This window comes from Astyanax mexicanus, chromosome 4, assembly GCF_023375975.1.
Source record: "Astyanax mexicanus isolate ESR-SI-001 chromosome 4, AstMex3_surface, whole genome shotgun sequence".
NCBI lineage: Eukaryota > Metazoa > Chordata > Actinopteri > Characiformes > Acestrorhamphidae > Astyanax > Astyanax mexicanus.
Genome location: NC_064411.1, coordinates 31,424,009 through 31,444,700, shown reverse-complemented (window position 1 = coordinate 31,444,700; position 20,692 = coordinate 31,424,009). Strand labels below are relative to the sequence as shown.

Sequence of the window (20,692 nt, the reverse complement as noted above, 5' to 3'; positions counted from 1 at the left end):
CAATTAAATAATAAAAATATTATTTTTATTCAATTTATTGTATACTATTATTGTACACGTTTATTTTTAATTTAAGTAATTTAATTTAAGTAAAATTAAGCGTTTATTTTATGTTGTTTTTTACCAGGGCTCACCACAACATATAATTTCGGTATAATTGAGATAACTGTACTAATAACTGTGTTATAAACATAAATATTTTACAGTCAGACACTCAAAGCACGTAAAAATGAGAAATAAAAGAAAAAAATATATATATATATATAATATATAATATACGCGTTTCTATGGCTACAGAAGTGACGCGGCGTGCGGCGTCGTTCATAGCGAAGATTGGACGGTTGTTTTGTTTACAGAGTTCTTGAACTGGAGAAAAGCAGCAGCAGCAGTTTTTACCGGAGGAGATCCAGCGATTTTTCGACAGCAAACCCTTTTATTATTTCATATTTACTGTTTAATTAATTGTATTGTGTTTTAATTACCATATTATTGTATTATTACTTGTATTTTCTGTTTTTAATCTTATATATTTGTTTTTCAGGTGTCGGAGGCCGGTGAGGGTATACTGACACCCTGCGGTCCGACATGGAGTTTTGGCGTAGCGAAGAGCATCGCCTGGAGGTTAGTAAACAATTATCTAATTTTACACCAAATTCATAGTGAGGAGATAAAACTAGAGGTGGAGCAGCATAAATTACAGCAGCTGTTAGTTCTGCAGGCGGAGTGTGAGGAAGTAATGAGTAGCTAGCCTGACCTAGTTAGCATAACATTAGCATTTTATTTAATAACTGTATCAGTCTGGAAAGGGTTCCTTGCTTGGGTGCTATAAAGGATGGTATATGTGCTCACAAATATCATCAAATAAGCTCTAAAATGTTCACTGAGCTGCTCACAATATCAGCATTAACAGGGACAGTAAATTATTGTATATGTTTTATGTCCTATTATTCTAAATGATGGTAAAGCATATTGCATGTATTTCTATTGCAGGGGGCTTCTGGTGGTTCAGGAGACCCCTTCATTCTGCTGCCTTTTGGTGTAAGTCTCTTTCAAACTTATTTTTAATCTGCCTAAAAATGCAGCCTGTTTAGTTTATACTGCAGTGGATATAATCCTCAATTGTGTTTTTACCCCCATGTTTCTGAAGGGCACTGAGGAGCTGAGGGCTGCCTGTCTGCAGTGGCAGGGTGAGGGTCCAGACCCCTGGACGGAGCTCAGGAGGGTTCAGCATGAGTTCCTCGAGGGGAAGCTGAGGGCCCTCATTCAGAAGGTCAGTATAGCACAATAAACAATTAATTAATATGCAGAAAAACATCACAGTCACGTTCTACACACTGCAAATGCTTGTATATGTCAACATATGCTGATTATTGTTTTTAAAAATGGTTGTAATTTATTTTTATTGTAGGTGGAGTCTCACTGCGCACGCGACTCTACCACTCTCCTGCCTTTTTGCGTGAGTCTCTAGCAAACTGTTATTGTTGATTTGTCTAAAAATGCAGCGTGTTGAGTTTATATTGCAGTGTATATAATTCTGAGTTTTATTCAGGAGGAGCCGGACCCCTGGATGGAGCTCAGGAGGGTTCAGCTCGAGTTTCTCGAGGGGAAGCTGAGGGCCCTCATTCAGAAGGTCAGTAAAGCACAATGAACAATTAATTAATATGCAGAAAAACATCACAGTCACCTTTTACACACTGTAAATGCATGTATATGTCAACATATGTTGATTATAGTTTTGAAAAATGGTTGTAATTTATTTTTATTGTAGGTGGAGTCTCACTGCGCACACCACTCTCCCACTCTCCTGCCTTTTTGCGTGAGTCTCTAGCAAACTGTTTTTGTTGATTTGTCTAAAAATGCAGTGTGTTTAGTTTATATTGCAGTGTATATAATCCTGAGTTGTATTCAGGAGGAGCCAGACCCCTGGACGGAGCTCAGGAGGGTTCAGCTCGAGTTCCTTGAGGGGAAGCTGAAGGCCCTCATTGAGAAGGTGAGAAAATCACAATGAACAATTAATTAAGATGCAGAGAAGCACAGTCATACAGCTGCTTTCAAAACCAAATACCACCTTAAATCTGTTGAATATCTGTTAATATGTGTCTTTAAAACCTTCATCTTCCCCTCCATAGCAGCTTTCCTGTCCCAGGCCGCGTGCTGGGAGTGTCCTGGTGCCAGTTATGGAGGCAGCCCCCGCTCACAGGCTGGACTCTACGGAGCCTGAAATCCCAGCTCCAGTTGCACAGGTAAGAATTTGCAGTTAATCCTAAATAATCTTTGCCTCTCTACTATCTTAAAATGATTAAATATCTACAATTCATTATGAAACCTGTTATAAGAAGCTGTGAGAAAGGTGTGTGAAAGGAATAATAATCTCCTATTGTTTTGTTTTTGTCATTGACAGTGCGAAGAAGCTCCAGCTCCAGAGCTCACCACCACCTCTCATCCGGAGCCATCCAGCCAGGGAGACACTGCACTGTCACCCACCACTAATACACAGCGCAGATCCCTGAAACGCCCTGTCACCAACTTTCGGACCTCCTTTGTGTGTCGTTTCAGGTCTCCTCGCCGAGTCCTGGTGCAGGTAGAAGAGGCAGATCCCTCTCACCGGCTGGACCTTCAGGACACAAAGCCTGAACTGGAGCCAGTGCCAGCTGCACAGGTAAGAGTTTGGACTAAATTCTGCTGTCAGCTATAGAAGATTCCCTGTATGTCCTATTTACTATATCTCATTTAATAATAATTATATTAATTCATGGTATAATTTAGTCCAAAACACTTTAGACATAATTCTTGCAGTCACGGCAATATAGATTTTAGCATTTAACATGATAACATTATTATATATTACTTATAAAATTCTATAAATATATGACAAGCATTATGCAGTGAAATTATTAGTAAATTACCTTCATTTCTGTGTCTCTGTCTCTGTCTCTTGTAGGACGAGGACGACCTGGAGAACGACGTGGAGGTCCTGGAGTTGCAGCATCACAGGCCAGGAGAGACAGCTCCAAACAGAAAGGTCAATTTTCAGTAATTAAATTAGTTAATTAAAGCAAAAGGATCAGCATAGAATGCTGTTTTGTTGTGTTGTATTGTTTGTGCATGTATATGCAATGTCTGTGTCAATGTTTTTTAAACCATGTCTTACTTAGTTCTTTGTTTTTTTTATTTCTTTCCATGCAGAGAGGATGGCTACAGCACCTGCTCAGCTGCTTCAGGTGGAAAGCAAGAAAGAGCTGAAAAGGTGATCTGTATATGATCTGGCTGTAGAGCTCTTAAATGCATACACAAACACATACATAAATACATACACACACGTACACTGCAGGGTTAGAATTTTGGTAAATGGGCTGAGGCACACAGTAGGATGTTAGCAGTAATCTAGATGATGGGATAGTGGTCTGGAGGTTGTGGGTAATATTCTGTGATCTCCTATGTCGTGAGCTTGGAGGGGGGTGAGTCTGGGATGCCAGAATTCACTGCTGAGTCTTCCTGAGGTGTTCAGTGTAACGCTTATGAAGGGAGGGGCTCAGCGGATGACCCCTGTGAAGAGCTTGCGGCGTAGTGAAGGATCAGTGTATCAGTGGGAGAAGGGAAGAAGAAGAAATAACCACAGTTGCGTTACTTACATAGATATAGAGATAGACGAATAGGATACACATAGAAATACACACACAGTAATACACTCACATACACACACACATACACATACATACGCAGGCATACAGTCACACAAACACATACACACAGTTTTAAACACATACATACACAAACACATGTACACATAATTTTAAACACATATACACACAACTGTTTTTGTCTTTATGTGCATGTGTGTATGCATGTAAGTATGCGTGTTTTTGTTTCTGTGTGTATGTATGTATGTGTGTTTGGAATTGTGTTTTTGTGTATGTATGCATGTTTGTAAGCATGTGTGTATGTTTATGTATGTTTTTAAGTGTTTGAAATTGTGTGTGTATGTACGTGTTTTTTTGTTTCTGTGAATGTATGCATGTGTATATATGTCTGCATGTGTGTTTGTAGGTGCATGTGTGTTTGTAGGTGCATGTGTATCCATGTCTACATGTGTTTTTGGGATGTATGAATGTGTTTGTGTAAGTTTTTGTATCTGTATGTGTATTTGCATGTGTGTGTATGTATGTGTGTATGAATGTGTGTAAATGTGTGTATGAATGTGTGTGTGTATGTATGAATGTGTGTGTATGTATGTGTGTGTGTGTGTGTGTGTGTGTATGAATGGGTGTGAATGTGTGTTCTCTATGGATCGCCACCTTGCCGTTGGTGGAGAATCTTGTGTGTTCCAATGATCCTGAGAGCGATGCCGTCTGGAACTTAGGTTCCTGGTAGGGTCACCCATGGCGGTACGGTCGAGGGGGAGGTTCCAGACTAAGTGCGATCCGATTAAGACCTCTTATGCGTGTGTGTGTGTTTGTGCATGTGTTTGTGTATGTATATGCATGTAATTATGTGTGTTTCTGTGTATATGTATGTGCACAAATGTGTTTGGTATGTATGTGTGTTAAATTGTGTGTAAATACAAGTGTGTTTTTGTGTATGTGCATGTACGTGTGTTTGTATGTGTATGCATATGTATGCATGTCTGCATGTGTATTTGTGTGTATGAATGTGTGTGTGTGTCTGTATGAGTGTGTGTGTGTGTATGAATGGGTGTGAATGTGTGTTCTCCATGGATCGCCACCTTGCCGTTGGTGGAGAATCTTGTGTGTTCCGATGAACCTGAGAGCGATACCGTCTGGAACTTAGGTTCCTGGTAGGGTCACCCATGGCGGTACGGTCGAGGGGGAGGTTCCAGACTAAGTGCGATCTGAAGAAAACCTCTTATGTGTGTGTGTATACGAATGTATGTATGCATGTAAGTTTGTGTTTGTGTATGTATGTGCATGTGTGTTTGTACAACATGTTTGTTGTATGTATGTGAATTTTTGTGTATGTAAGTGTGTCTGTGCATGTGTTTGTGCATGTATGTGTATGTGAGTTTGTATGTATTTTTATTAGAATGTTTGTGTGTATGCATGTGTGTCTGTTTTTGTGTATGTAAGTGTGTTTGTGTGTATCAGTGTGTGTATGTGTCTATTTGTGTGTGTGTGTTTGTATGTATGTTTGTGTATGTATGTATAAATGTGTGTGTGTGTGTGTATGAATGGGTGTGAATGTGTGTTCTCATGGATCGCCACCTTGCCGTTGGTGGAGAATCTTGTGTGTTCCGATGAACCTGAGAGCGATGCCGTCTGGTTCCTGGTAGGGTCACCCATGGCGGTACGGTCGAGGGGGAGGTTCCAGACTAAGTGCGATCCGAAGATTACCTCAGTGGTGGATAATAGGTGCATCATAAGGGCTGGGAATTTGGGAAATTGGGGCAATTTTTACGTAACTCTTCCGACCAAACTGTTGGCATTTGAACGTCTGTTCTGGTCGGAATTTAGCCCAGGATGGACACTCTGAAATGATTTTCAGACTGGACTTGCGTTAACAGATATATGTTGACAAGGGTTTTCAAACTATATCTAAATAGGATAAACAAAGACCTCAAAACACAACCAGTAACAACGAATTTCCGCTCAACGTCTGTACGCTAGGCTAACAGCAAAATGTGTTGACCAACGCAACCCAGGAAGAGAGATATCATTATTATTTGATGTCCTGAATAAAACATTTGTCAAGGAGAATTAACTGAGAATGTGATAATTGTGACATTTATTTCACCATAAAGGGCCAATCCCTCCTGACCAGGCCCTCCATGGATGCCTGTTCATCCTGGGCACACTCCAGGCCACAGCGCTTTGAGGAGGGAAAAGCAGGTTTTGGCTGGCATTTCCAGCGCTGAATGACTTGTCCAGCCACTTTGTCTCTCTGATGAATCCAGGGTCCATTGTCGAATAAAGAGCAGCCGGTCTCGGTGGAGGCCGCAGCGTTCGTCTGGGGGCCAAGCACTCATTAGTTGTGAAGAGAGCAGGGCTGGATGATTGTGTGGGAATAATGGAGCATTTTCACACTGAATCCATTGTCCTCTTTCACCAGCATAAAACACACACACACACACACTCGCAGCAGAGCTTGAATACACTTTATGAATGTGTAGTTTACATAGACACTGAAGCGTGAGGGTGTATATTTTGGTTATAGTGTGTACAGCAATCTTTTAAACATGACTGATAATTTGAGGATACCCCTAAAGAACAGTGCTTGTTGCAGTAATTAATCATTAATGTCCATTTCTTAATTCCTATGTCATGGGGAGCTGTAATTTATTTATTTTTAATTAATTAATTGATTTATTTATTTATATTTTATTTTTTTATATTTCTGTTCCATATTAAATGCTGCAGCTTCTGCTGTCTGTTGCACCATTTAAGATGGAATGGAAAGTTAGCTAGCTAGCAACCGAGATGTTATTAAGAAAATGGCCATAAAATATGGGTAATTTAGGGGTTATCATAATTTTTAACAAGGAAAATACTCAAATTTGAGGGTTTCTCTGACCTTGAACACCTCTGTTTTGAGTGTGCCTTTGAAAAATTACTGTTTAAAGGGTCATGTATTGCTAACAGTACCCCTAACCTTCCCCTTCAATCTAATCGGGACACCCTATCACTAGGGGTGAACACACAAAAGAGAGGTAGGGCCTAGGGTGAAATAGGGTTAGACCATGGTCATACTCTTCATGACAAACAATTTTTGGTGGCTTTTTTTTTTTTACTTGCCCTGGTGGTACTTTACAGCCAGACCCTGTACTGAAGGCCTAGAACCCTTATTCATTGATTTCTTATTTTCTTTGTTTGCTAAATCACAACCAGCAAGTGCAGGGCATCTCGCCATAATTATGTTCCCAGTATGTTCTAACTCAATATGTTCTAGCTAACTGGCCAAACAGAGCATACTAACTAAATGCGAAAAAGAAAACTGTTAATAATTAGCTAGCAGCTATATTCAACATCAGCACCACAGCTTTAGCACATCCCACACCAATACCGACCGGCCTCATTCAACATCACTACTGCGGCATTAGCACACTGGCTATCAGTCTAACGCAACATTAGCACATCCCACACCAATACTGACCGACCCCATCCAACATCACTACTGCGGCATTAGTACATAGGCTACCAGTCTACCACAGCATTAGCACATCTCACACTAATACCGACCGACAGTGGCACAAAAAGGGGGTATGCAGCGTATGCGACGCATAGGGGCGCTGCACTAGAGGGGGCGCCAAATCTATGCCGGAAAATTATTTCTAGTCGGCATTTTCTGTAAGAGCTGTTTGTTCATGTATGATAATATACAGACGCGTCAGCTGGCCTGGGCTTCCATTAGCCCCGAATCATTTCGCTCATCTCAGCTGTATTAGTAGTGAGGAGACAGGCCGCTGTCCGCTGTGAATTGATAATCTCTTTACGGCGATTTTTCTAAAAGAAAGGTAACTGAAATAACCATTTAATCTGTGATATGATATGTTTCTGATAGCTGGTTAAAAAGACTCGTCTCTGAATCAAAACACACAGATAAAGGTTTGAGAATGTACCTGAGCACCCAATAACTATTTCATTTTCAAATGAATACTGTGTTTTTATTAATTCAGGATTGCAGGATTACTGTAAGCTATAATTAACGAAATGTATTTAGCTAACCAGTTAGATAGAAGCTGAATGTTGTGGATAGCCAGAATTTAGTACTATACTTAGTTTAAATGAGTTTCTTAACCCTGGTCTCTGCCCTAAAATTGTATGTTTTCCACCAGATCCAACTGATCAGCGAATAAAATAATATATTATAAACTGAGCTGAGCCCAGGATTTTTACATACCCAGGCAACGCCCCTGATAATACACATCAAAAAACAAAACAAACACTAATCAGGCATGTTTTTTTTCCCATTGTGACGCACATGCAGGACAGGTGATGTATTTACAATATAACCAATCATAACAAGTAAGTAAGTAGATGGTGAATCATAAAACTAATAAGTTATAGAATAGGAGTTGCCAACGCTGCTTTTTATATTACATAACTGATATTCTGCATCTAGAAATAATTTTAGGGGGGGGGGCACCGATAGTATGTTTGCATACACCTCAAAAAGTGTGTAGTTGCACACCTGCCGACCGGCCCCATCCAACATCACTACTTCAGCATTAGCACACTGGCTAAGAGTCTACCACAGCATTAGCAAAGCCCAGAGTGATAAACATCACATCCCAACGTCATGAAGCCCTTCCACTGAATTATTATCTGGCCCTTTAGTACAGCTAGCTAACAGTGCTAAGAAAACAACACTGAGTACATTTCTGAATAAAGTTCCCACAACAAACCCAGAATGGTTACCATTCGGCAGCCACTAAATAAGTTCTCCAATAAAGTGGCCAATGTTAAGTAGACATGTTTTGACCTTTATGACCTCAGGCTTATTTAAATAACGGTCACATAAATGTATCGGTTTCTCCCACAGCGTAAATAATTTGCTATTCCAGCAGCAGAGAGGGAGAATGTTCTCATTACCTTCCTCACAAAGATCACACCTATCTCTAATTATCCCTAAAACAGCATTAATAATTATTCATAATTCATCAGGAGCTATCACAGTGATATTTGATTGACTTTGTTCGGAAAAGTCGTCGGCGCTCGCCGCCTAAAGAGCGCGTTAAATATTTTGTGTTGATTGCAGGACCGTTCTTCGCCTTTTGTCTAAATGACAGAATCTGCAAATATAATTAGCTGAGCAGTGATAGCAGTGCGTGTGTGTGTGTGTTTCTCGTTTCTGTCCTCTGGCTTGACTCTTTCTCTAATTGGCTCCAGGAATTCATAACCTTGATCTTTCCCCTAGATGCAGCGTTTATCTTTTTCATAAGATTCATGCAAATTTCAAAGCCACACGTTAAAAACATTATAATATTTAGTTTCTGATTAGACTGAGTTATTAATTACAGGCATGCAGAGGATTCAACGACCCTGAGGCTCTCTCACTCCACTTTTATTGTCATCCATGTTCAAGACTAATATGCTAATATAATAACACATGCAGACATGTGATTGATAAATTAAAAAATAATACACAAATAATGTATACACAAGTCCAGGCAGTGAAGTGTGTAATAATTTACACCAAATTGCTGCAGAACTGGGCTTACAGTTATGTTTCAGGCAGATATGTAAATAATTACAGATGGGGTCTGATTAGACACTGAGTATTGCCACAAAAGGGTGTTGAGGTGGTTGAGTGCTAGACATGCCTCTACAGTGCATTTAAGGACATTTTTGCACATCATTGGACTAAGTGAAGCAGGGTAGTGGTTTTATCAAATTGCCCAACATCTAGACCATCTAGTTGCCTTTGTTTGCAGTGGTGTTGTAAATGAGACACATGGGGCCTCATCTACTAAGTCTTTTGTGGAATTCCTGCTAAAATGTTGTGTGAAATGTTCAAATTGTACCAAAAAATCAAAATGTATAAAAACGTATGTAAGCAGAATCCCACGCACATTCTCTTAATACATCTCAGTCAAATTCAAATTGAGTGCACATGCACAAGCACAACACCTGGTCTCCTCTTGTAATTTACATGGATTATACTAGGCTAATTACTACAAAAATGTTTTGGAAAATGGGGAAGAGCAAGGAACTTTACTGATTGCGAATTGGAGGTTTTCTTGTTGGTGGTAGAGGCCAAAAATGTTTCTTTGGTTCTCTGACCTCCAGTATAAACAATAAACGCCAATGGGCCGAATGCCAGTCAATATCTTGGGCTAAAAATGATAATAATCATGGAAAAAGGGCTTTTACCGAATTCAGCCATTGGCAATATAGTATGTCAACACTGCAGTCTCCAAAATATAAAGTATTTGACTGATTTTCACCAGTAATGGCTTACTATAATGGGTGCGTAAAAGATATATCACTATTTTAAATAATGCATATTTCAATGCATTACCTCTAAGTGTTGCTGACTGTCCAAAACATTTGAAACGTAACTGCATATGCCTGAAATGAAACTGGTGTGTCGTAACGCACATTCTCACATTCAAGTCATATGTCATCAAAACATCCATTCTGCTTCTGTCAGTCCAAAACCTCCAGCTTCAGTGTTGAAGGCTATAAGAGCAAGTTGCTGTGTTTCGTGTTGCTCAGTGTGTCTATATCAGAGGCGATTGCTGTAAGACTGCAAGGGAAGCTCATCTTCCCCTAAAATGTCAAAAAATAAGTGATTAAATATACACTGTTGTCTGTACATGTCATCAGTGTTGGGCACGTTACTTTGAAAAACTAATTAGTTATAGTTACTCGTTACTTCTCCAAAAAAGTAACTGAGTTACTAACGGAGTTACTCCACTATAAAAGTAATTAGTTACCAGTAAAAGTAACTATCGCGTTACTTTTTATTATTCGCCCGTCAAAAAAGGAAATCAATTATGCATTTACTATTATTATTAGAAAAATAACAAAAAATAACAAACGAAAATAAACCCAAAATGTTGACAAAAATATAATCTAACGAATTTCAAAAAAATAAAACGAAATTCTCCACACAACCAAAGAAAATTACTAAAACTTGTAATACTGAAAAAAGCGGAAAAAAGCGGAAAAACGCGTCTGGGGATGAAATTTAACAAACCAAGCCACACTCAAAAGAAATATGTATATATAAAACAAAATAATGGACAAAAACAACAATTTAATGCCCGTTAAAATGGTATTAATATAACAGCTTCACCAAAAGAGAATAGAGCTTAGATCGTGCCCAAAAAATCCGACCCAGCCGGAGCCCGTGCACATTCTGCCCAAGCCCGAACCATAAACTGTCATTATGAGCCTGACCCGATCCGCACCATAAACTGTCTGTTTTCGGGCTGATTGAATGAGCGAAATATAATCAGAATTATGTTAATTAACACTGTAACATAGAAGCATATTATTTAATTTAAATGATTTTTAAGAACAGCTACACACAATGCTGCAAGTCAAACGCGGAGGCGTTCACGTGCGCCCAGAGCTACGTGATTACAGTTTTCATTTTTATTATAGTTTAATTTTATTTTGTTTTTATTTTTCTGTTCATTTTAGGGTGGGCTTGCTAGCGCGAGCGCTTTACACAAGAACTAACGGACCACGAGTGCCGCGCGCTCGGCACAACAACTCCCGCTGTACAACTCCGCTGTACAACAGCGCTTATAAATAAATTAAACACAAAAATGAGGGTATTCTATCAGTAATTTCAGTTCGTTTTAGTTAGTTTTATAAACACAAAATACAGTTCGAGATAGTTATGTTTTTCCTTTTAATTACCGTTTTTATTAGATTCAGTTAACACAAATGTTTTTCACTTTCAATTTTCGCTATTTCGTTCCCTTTAGTGAACAATAATAATTGGTTACTTAGCAACATTGTGATTATCACACCAGAGCTTTATATAAAATAAAAATAGGAGCCTGATTTCGGGTCGGTCCTCAGGTCAGGTGGGATTCGGGCAGAGAATCTAAGCTCTAAAATAGAAAGCAGCAGCACCACAAAAACCGGAGCAGCTAAAAAGAGCTTAACGTCCTTAATTCGGAACTTGGGTTGTCCACGGCAATCACTGAATTGATTAGAGCACGCAAATCGTCACAATTGTGCCTCACTTCACCACGCCAAACCACAGGCACAGCGGCCAGAAGCTCAAGTTCACCGGACAGAGGAGGGGTTAACCAGGGCAAAGCGAAATTAAAAAAAAAAGTTCATAGAGCTGCTAAAGTAACGTGCAGTAACGGGGTGTCGGAAATGGTAACGGCGTTATAGTTACAGTCATAGTAATAAGTTAGATTACTCGTTACTGAAAAAAAGTAACGGCGTTAGTAACGCCGTTAGTTTTAACGCCGTTACTCCCAACACTGCATGTCATTGACTAAATATGCGCTACAGTGCGCTCAACTTTTGTTCAGAATCATCTTCTTATCACTGGTAACGACGCGGCTTTCCTCTCACTCATTCCCGCAGCTTCACAGCGCTGCTTTAAACAGTGCGGACGCTGAGCGTCCACAGACTTCAATAGCGACGCAAAGAGTGCAGCGAAACGAGACGAGTCATTGGATAAATGCTGGGCTTTGTCCCGTCCATCGGACGCTCAGCGTCTCTGGGGGTCTATGGAGCAGTGGGCCGGCCTCGGCTGGCCCGGGCACTCAACTTCTGCATGATGATTGGATGATCTGCCTGAGGCTGAATCCCTTTTTGATTGACAGCGAAATGAGCGAATCAGCAATCTTTTAGTGTAATGATCTGTGCAGGGAGCATTTTATTTTCATTCTGTTCTGAGTTGAATCGGAGACTTTCCCAATCCCTTTAGCTGCATTTTCTTTGTTAAAATCGACTAGTGACAAATCCAGCTTCTATTTCTGCTGTTTTTTTTTTGTAGCTGATTGAGTTTGGAGACTGACTTCTATCACTCTTTCTGACTTCTATCACAGTTTCTGTGAAGCGGGTGCTGCTGAGCCCCTTCACTGTCACAAAGCACTCACGGGAGGACCAGCTAGTGAGCTAGCTAGGTAGCAAGCTGCACATAATGACAGGTAGTTTTAATGTTGTGGGCCGGATTTTGGCGAGGCCATTTGATAGTCTTCCTTACGAAGAAAAACTTAGTTAAACAGCAGGGCAGATCAACTCCTCAGATTAATTTGGTGCAAAAGATGGGGAAAAGTAACAGGTCTTTTCAGCTGTGCTGGTATGACAAAGTGAGCTGGCTGACTGGAAGTGCTGTAACAAATAAAATGTACTGTTGGCCATGCCTCTTGATGAAACTATCTCAGGGAGGGTAGAATTTACGTATAAATAAACCGTCACATTTTACGATGTAGGCCGAAATTGAGCTTCCCCTCCTTGAAAGACCAGCATCTGCCTATATCCGGTCTATATGCTGTCTGGGTCCAGCTGATCATTTTTGCATTACCGCAATACTTATTTGCCTGACAATAAGACAGATATGTAATAGTCATACATTCTCATTTGCTTAAACTTACATTAACAGAAAATATAGTGTTGTTCTCAGTATGTGAGTTTTTAGTTGATCTTAAAGGATAGTCAGCCAAACTTACAAAACACATTTCATAGAACCTAAATGAGGCCAACTAATAGCACAACGTGATTTTTTAAGTTGGTGAGACTCAATAATAAAGTTTTTGTGCACAGGAAAAATTTGTTTTTTTTTTCTACAAAACTTAAAAGTTTGATTTGAAAATTCAAAAATCTAGTCTGTTTGTCAACACACAGTGACACACCACTGCTGCACTATTTATCATGCAGCCTACTGCTAGCGCTGATGCTACACATGCTAACGATAAGGCGACACATGGAGAAAAGGAAGAGACAGAAAAGTAAATAGAGGGAAATAGAGAGAGTGTAGTGAAAAAGAAAAACGAGGAAAGAAGGAAAAGATCTTTATTTGCATTTCTTCTAATTGAGTTTTTGTTTAATTTTTTCCAAACTATGACAAATAAGGCCAGAGCCTCTGTTTGTGTGTGTGTATGTGTACTGTATTAATGTGTGTTTGTGTGTAAGAATTAATCTATGATGTGTGAAAGTGCTGGAAGGTTAATGAGAGCCGATCGCGGAGGAAAGCTAAATCTATTAGCCGCTCGTGGAGGAAATCAATCAGTGGTCGCGCCGCGCCGCAAATCTGTCATTCTGAAGCGTCGCCTGTTTGAGTTTAGCTGCACGATCCCTCAAATGGAATAATCTATTATGAAGTGATTGGCTCTTCATTAAGATGCAGCAGTGATTACGGACCTTTTTCTGGTTTTGGACAGAACTAAACCTAGAACTGCATCATACACAGTTTGATACGGCACTCTGGACCCACCTGACTGACTGTAATGGCAGGTTTAGTCTATTCAGGGAACTTAAAAAACATGATATCTAAGTGGCTCAGCAGACTAAGGGTGTAGTCACACCTGAATGTTTAGTCTGATTAAACCACTTTATTTTTCTCCTTGGTTCAGTTTTTTTGCGCAGGTGTGAATACAGTAATCATAATTGTATACAGAACAAAAGCTGCACCGAGACCCTTAAGAAGAGGTGGTCTTGGTTTGGTATCAAACAAAGTCCGGCACGATTTGTGGTAAGAATCTGATCCGATGTGTGCCGGGAGATTGCTGGTTCAAATCCCGGTCATGCAGCTTGCCATCAGCTGCCCGAGCCCTGAGAGAGCACCTTGAGAGAGATGGCCTTGCTCTTTCTGGGTAGCTCTCTTTCCCCTCATCACTCTTAGGGTGATGTCAGTCAGCACAAGGCATCTGTGAGCTGATGTATCAGAACCGTCTCAATTATCAGATTAACTCTTTAAGTTTGGGCTAAACAGCTCTAAACAAATGCTCCAAGATCAGAGCCGTTTCAAGGCAGTGGCCGACTTTAAATGTATCGGAGGAGGCATGCCCTTGTCCTAACCCTCACAAGGTTTGGAGCATTGCAAGTGATAGGAAAGTGCATGGCTCAGTTCATTTGCTCAGTTAAATTGTGAGAACTAAGGAAAAACATAAACAACAATTTACTTTATTATTTTTACTATGTTTTCAGAGAAATCCTGTATTATCCAGTTGTGGCTTACAGACGTGGGAAGCAGTTTGAAGACTTAAACAAGTCACTGGTTCAGTCCCCTGTACTGGTAGGACATACAGATGGGTAAGAGAGAGAACAATGTTTTTGCATTGCTAACAATCACTATATTATCATTAGCCAGTTAGTTTTCATTGAAATGTTATCAAAAAGTCCTGCCTAATTCCAATATTTATTTTTCAGAAAAAATAAATAAACTTTAGAGAACTAAGGCTACTGGGACTGGGAGCAGATACTAAACAAGCAATATTGACTAATTTGATTTGATTTATGGCTTAATACTGCTTTTCTGCATTTTGGCTTTAGCAATATTTTAACTTTTCCACCTCATTGTATCTTTAAAATGTTTTTGATTTTGGTCTTTTTCCATTTCCATTTCCATTTTTATGTGTATTTTCAAAATATGCAAAAAAGACACTTGATGGAAAACCTTTTACTGGCAAAGGGTAATAGGGCAGAGGGATAGCTATTTTACCCATCCAGGGTGAGGGAGGACATATACTGGGTGCTCTCTTGGACTACCAGACATGGATGGCTGAGGCATCACTCTGAGTCCATGTTTTTGTTCTTTTTTACATTTTGTACATTTGCTGCAGTAGGTTGGAAAGTGGTGTGATTTTTTTGTTTCAAGGTATTGTACTGAATTTTGTCTCTCTGCCAGAATCCAATTCCAAGTAAGTTAAGGCACACAAGTAGCACAATACACTTTGTTTTGTTTGATTTCTGTTTTTTTTAATAAGAGTTAGTCTACAGTAAAATATAGTAAACACCAGCATACATTATTGAACCCATGTGATGCATGAGTAAGACTTTGGCATCAAACATTTCTCCTTCTATTTTTTACAATGTGATGATACTCCTGCCATAACTTCCTGTGATTGGTCTGAAAATTTCAACCATCCAAAAAAAGGTGTGAAACAGGCAGACCAAGTTTCGGATCAAGACCACCTCTTTTGTTTGGATTAAATTTTGGTCCTTTGGTCTGGATGGTGGTTTGTGGCTCTTTGCACTTTCTCACACTTACTATTTTGGTTTGAACCAAACTGATATAAAAGCCTAAACGTCCAGCTTAGACAGCTGCTCCACCCAGGATCCCAATGATCCAGATGTTTGAATATAGAATCAGTGGGCTGAACACAGTTTAGGAGCTAATTCTGTTCTGGTTAGCCTTGAATGTCGCTGTAGTCGAGACTTGTGTATATGCAGCTTCTTCTCTAAGCACCTTGCATCCCTCGTCCACACACACACTCACACACACACAGAGAGACTCAGTGCGCCGGTTTCAGGGGAGCTCCCTGAGCGGCGGCGTGTTTGTGTTTGTGGAAACAGATGAATAATCGAGCCTCAAATCCAGTGAAGGAGGAAAAGGGGAGACAGATGGCACAGTGCAGATACACACTCTCACACACTCACACACACACATAGCCTACACTCACACACAAGCCCAAGGACGAGGCCTGGCATTGTTTGCCCTATCAGGGTCGAGCCGTCGCCCCTCTCAGCCCCAGCAGCGCCGAGGTTTTGGAGCTATTGTTTCTGGCTTTCTTTAATTTCAGAGAGCCAGTGGAGTGTGACGGCGGCGTGGTTACACCTGGCATGTGCGCCTCGACCATGAAGCGAAGAAAAGAAGAGGAAAAGGAGTGAAAACACAACCCGGGCTGAATAATCCGGCCTAATGCGGCAGAGGTTAAAGAGGCTTTGGCGATATATCCCCTCTGTCTCGGGGAATTTGGGAGGAAAGAGAAGAAAAAGGAGAGATAAAAAGGGCAGAAACAAGAGGCCGGATTCCCTCCGGGCCTCGTACGGATTGCTAATGATTGTTATAGCAGCTGACAAGCGCGGCATTAGGCCGAGCAGATAGCATCCAGGGGTGGAGAGAGAAGGTGGCTTGGGGAAGGAGATAATGCTGCCAAAGTGAAAGAGCAGAGAAAGAAGGAGGAATATCACACTCATTCAGTCGCGCAGTCTATCCATCCTGCCCTTCAGAGCGTTACCTGCTATAATCCGGCCCCCGGGCACTGGGTCTGAAGCCTGTAGAGCGGCAGGGGATTCGCTGGAGACGCTGGAAGGCAGGTTCTAATTAAAAACACACAATGTCACTCTACCGTTAAAATACACCTGAACCTGAAGTTTACATTCACACACTCAAAATCACACACCTACTGGCTGCTGTCCAGCCTGTAGAGCCAAAATAATCTGGACAACAGAACCAGCAGAGCATGCCACTAAAAAAAAACAAAAAAACGGAATTGCAGTTGTTTGTTTGTTTTTTTTTCTTTTTTTTTTGTCTTTTGAGACAACTGGCCTAGCCATCCTAAAAAAGCAAGACATGTCCAAACCATTATACTTTTTTTCGCATTCAAGATAAGGATTTTATGCTGGAATACATTGTTTTTCTTTAGACAAACATTACGCTTCCCATTGAAACCAATGTCTTATCCATCCAAAAACATTGTACCAAAATCTCTTTTGGTATGTATTTGGACTCATGAACATTATCATTAGCCAGTGTGAGAAAGGCCTTCAGTTGCTTAGAGGTTATCTTGGGTACATTTCTTTGTTTTCTCATTGTTTATGAACTCTATCACTACCTCTCTAAGATCTCTGTGGTCTTCTTTATTTTATTCTTGATTTTTTTTTATAAGTTTAGCTTTTTTATAAGATAGTGTGTACGTTTATATGCCCCAGGTGATTTGGAGAAGTGAATAAATTAAATAATTAAAACATTTGTTTTCACAGGTGTGACGATGGTTAGATTACGTTAGTATACTAAATTCTGATTGGTGATGTCAGTGATTAGGACAATGTGACAGGTGTGTATCCAGTGAGAACCATATAGTATGCTCAGAGGTATTTGCAGAGTACCTTTAAAACATTTGGACACACATCTTCACCTTTACGTTAGTATAGTGGACCGTACCTCTGCCTGTCACATGGAAGACCGGGGTTCGATTCCCAGACGGGGAGAGAAAATGTTTCCAGAGTTTCCCTCTGGGATCAATAAAGTATCTGTCTATATATCTATCTATCTTTAAATATGAAGACTATATTAAAGTTATCAGGAACACATGCATAAACAAAAAAAATTGTGAAAGCAACCAGAATATGTTTTACACTATAGATTCTTCTAAAACTAGCACATTTATCTTAGAGGACAGATCTGCACACTCTTGGTATTTTAATCTCAGTGTCTTCATGAGGGAGACTCACCTGGAATAGTTTTCTCAGCGTCTTGAAGGAAGGAGTTCCTGGAGGTGCTGAACAATAGCTGCTACTCATCCCAAATCCCCATCTCAGATCATCAGGTTTAGATCAGGAGATTGTGGAGGACAAACACCCTTTTTTACTGTTTACTACGTAATTTCATATCTTTCCCTCAATTGTTTTCATGTGTTTGATAATCTACAAAAAAAAAATAAAAATAAATAAGGAAAAACATTGCATAAGAAGAGGTGTGCCCAAACTTTTGACTGATACTATACATAAAATTGGATTGGGAGTCCAGAAATCTGAGTCTGTGCCCTTGCACTCTACTCGATTCTCTTCCAACTGTTGACTGTTTAAAAAAATTAAGACTAATAATTGGATGTCCCTGTGTGCAACTTATATATTTGCATTTTTAAGGAATATTGCATATATAAATAACAATGTTTTACTAAACACATGTACACAAGATACATATTACAATAAAATAGGATTATTGTTGTACAATAAACTATTATTTGTATTGTTTTTTGTCTGTGCACATCAGATATTTAATAATATTAACTCTCATGTTGACAGTTTTTTACTGTTTTCTATGTAAATCCATATCATAGGTGTCCCTTTGTTTTCATGTCTTTAATATTTAATACAATGTAGAAAATAAATTAAATAAAGAATAAAAGAAATTGAATAGGAAGATGTGTCCAAACTTTTGACTGTTACCGTATGAATTCAGTTACAGTGAATAATCTAAATGAGAAAGTCTGTAAGGATGAAGAGACAAAAGGAAATAGCGCCACCTGCTGGAGACTACTGAGGGTAAGTGGTGCACACACACACACACACACACACACACACACACACACACACACACACACACACACACACACACACACAAACAAGCACATACACACACCCAGACAGATGGAGGGGTCACAGTTTCTGCCAGGTGGCCAGAGGGCCAGGAGACAAGGCCAAAACACACACACACACACACACACACACTGAACAGAATGGGTAGCAGAACACCAGTCACTTCATTCATAACACCAGAAATAAAACACATTCAGAAAATTCATTAATGCTAAGTCTGACTTTTTACATATTTAATGTCTTAATTTTGAGAATGCTACTAGATAAAAAGAATGTTGAGATACTAAGTTAAAAACTATGTTAGTGTTTAAAAGTATGTAAGTAAGAATTCTAAGGTTCTGAGTAAAGATTTTCAGATAGGATTCTGAGATACTGAGTACAGAATTAGAGAAAAAGTTAGTATTCCAAAATATAAACCAAAATATTTAAAAAAGTCAGAATTCTGAGATACTGATTAAGGAATTTGAGATCAAAAGTTAGTATTCTAAAATATAAAGTTAAAATGTTGAAATAAGTCAGAATTCTGAGATACAAAGTAAGGGTTTGGAATAATAAATAACTCTGCGTTACCAAATAAGAATATTGAGATAAGTCAGAATTCTGAGATACTAAAAAAAGATTTTGAGATAGAAAGTTAGTATTCTGAGATACTAAATCAAAATATTTAGATAAATCAGAGTTCTGAAATAATGAGTAAGGAATCTGAGATAAAATGCTAGTATTCTAAAATCCTTTATTGAGATAAATCAGAATTTTGAGATACTGAGTAAGGACTTTGAGATAGAAAATAAGTATTAAATCAAAATAATATTGAGGTAAGTCAGAATTCTGAGATATTGCGTAAGGAATGTAAGCTAAAATGCTAGTATTCTGAGATACTAATTCCGAATATTGAGATAAAAAAGAATTCTGAGATACTAAGTGAGGATTTTTAAAGAAAATGCTAGTATTCTGAGATACTCATTACAAATATTGAGATAAATAAGAATTCTGAGATACTAAGTGAGGATTTTTAAATAAAGTGCTAGTATTCTGAGATACTAATTCCGAATATTGAGATAAATAAGAATTCTGAGATACTAAGTGAGGATTTTAAAATTCTGAGATACTGAGTAAGGATTTTGAGATAGAATGTTAGTATTCTCAGATATACTAACGAATATGCTCCTCAGAGTGTATGTGTGTCAGTGTATGTGTGTGTGAGTGTGTGGGTGTGGGTGTGTGTGTGTTTGAGTACACGGATAGACCAGCATTCAGCATGACCCTCGCAACTACCGCTCTTCACCTTTTACTGCAGTCTAACTGGAGCTCACTCCAGAATCCAAAACCACAGATGCTGTGTGTGTGTGTGTGTGTGTGTTGACTCTGTGTAATTTGTTTGCTCTAATTTGTTTCAGGGTGTCGGGGGAGTTCCCTTTTTAATTTTCTTTTCCACTGTTTACATTTGGAGGGGGGTGGGGGGGTGGGGGGTGATAAGCAGGTTGAGTTCAGATTGTTTAAGCTTTTACAGCCCAAAGGCCTCCATCACACACTGCACCTGCTCCACCCCTCCTGAGACACCTCCCACCTCTTTCTCTCATTAATAATACTCACTCTGCCTGGGTGTCTGTCACCCGTTTAGTGACTGAAAACAAGGTGGTGTCTCCTCTCTCAAATTACGTTTTCATTTAGAAATGATATTTTAGTAACACTCTCTTACCCTTAATTTATCTCACACTCCTTTAGTGCTTTATACTCAGGCATGTTTGACTCCTTCAGTATTTCACTCATTTACACAGACTTCAGATCAGTTTTTGTACTCATCTATTTGTATTAAAACTTGTTTAGATTTATACACAGGCTTACTTTTAATAGTAATAATACTCAGACTGATCTGAGCACATCTTGAACTAGTTTAGTATTTATTCTCAGACTCGTATTGAACTTATTTAGTATTTGTACTTATTTGCACTTAGTATTTGTTTAGTATTGATAGTCAAGACTCACCTCGGACCAGT

General features: G+C 39.3%; 1 protein-coding gene across 2 annotated transcripts; it reads left to right on the top strand.

The window, feature by feature from the left end:
* The first annotated feature begins 395 nt into the window (after window positions 1–395).
* Window positions 396–16,647, top strand: LOC125801093 (uncharacterized). 2 transcript variants are annotated; one of them, XR_007438615.1, is made up of 10 exons: window positions 396–621; window positions 1,148–1,270; window positions 1,769–1,816; window positions 1,910–1,990; window positions 2,130–2,243; window positions 2,402–2,659; window positions 2,942–3,022; window positions 3,187–3,247; window positions 14,580–14,684; window positions 16,175–16,647. XR_007438615.1 is itself a non-coding variant. In XM_049476880.1 (9 exons), the coding sequence occupies exons 1-8, from the start codon at window positions 586–588 to the stop codon at window positions 3,241–3,243; spliced, it is 798 nt and encodes a 265-aa protein (XP_049332837.1). In that variant the 5' UTR covers window positions 396–585; the 3' UTR covers window positions 3,244–3,247; window positions 14,580–16,647. The 2 variants fall into 2 exon arrangements, 1 of the variants encoding a protein (XP_049332837.1); XM_049476880.1 differs by having other exon boundaries at window positions 14,580–16,647.
* The last annotated feature ends 4,045 nt before the right edge of the window (window positions 16,648–20,692 follow it).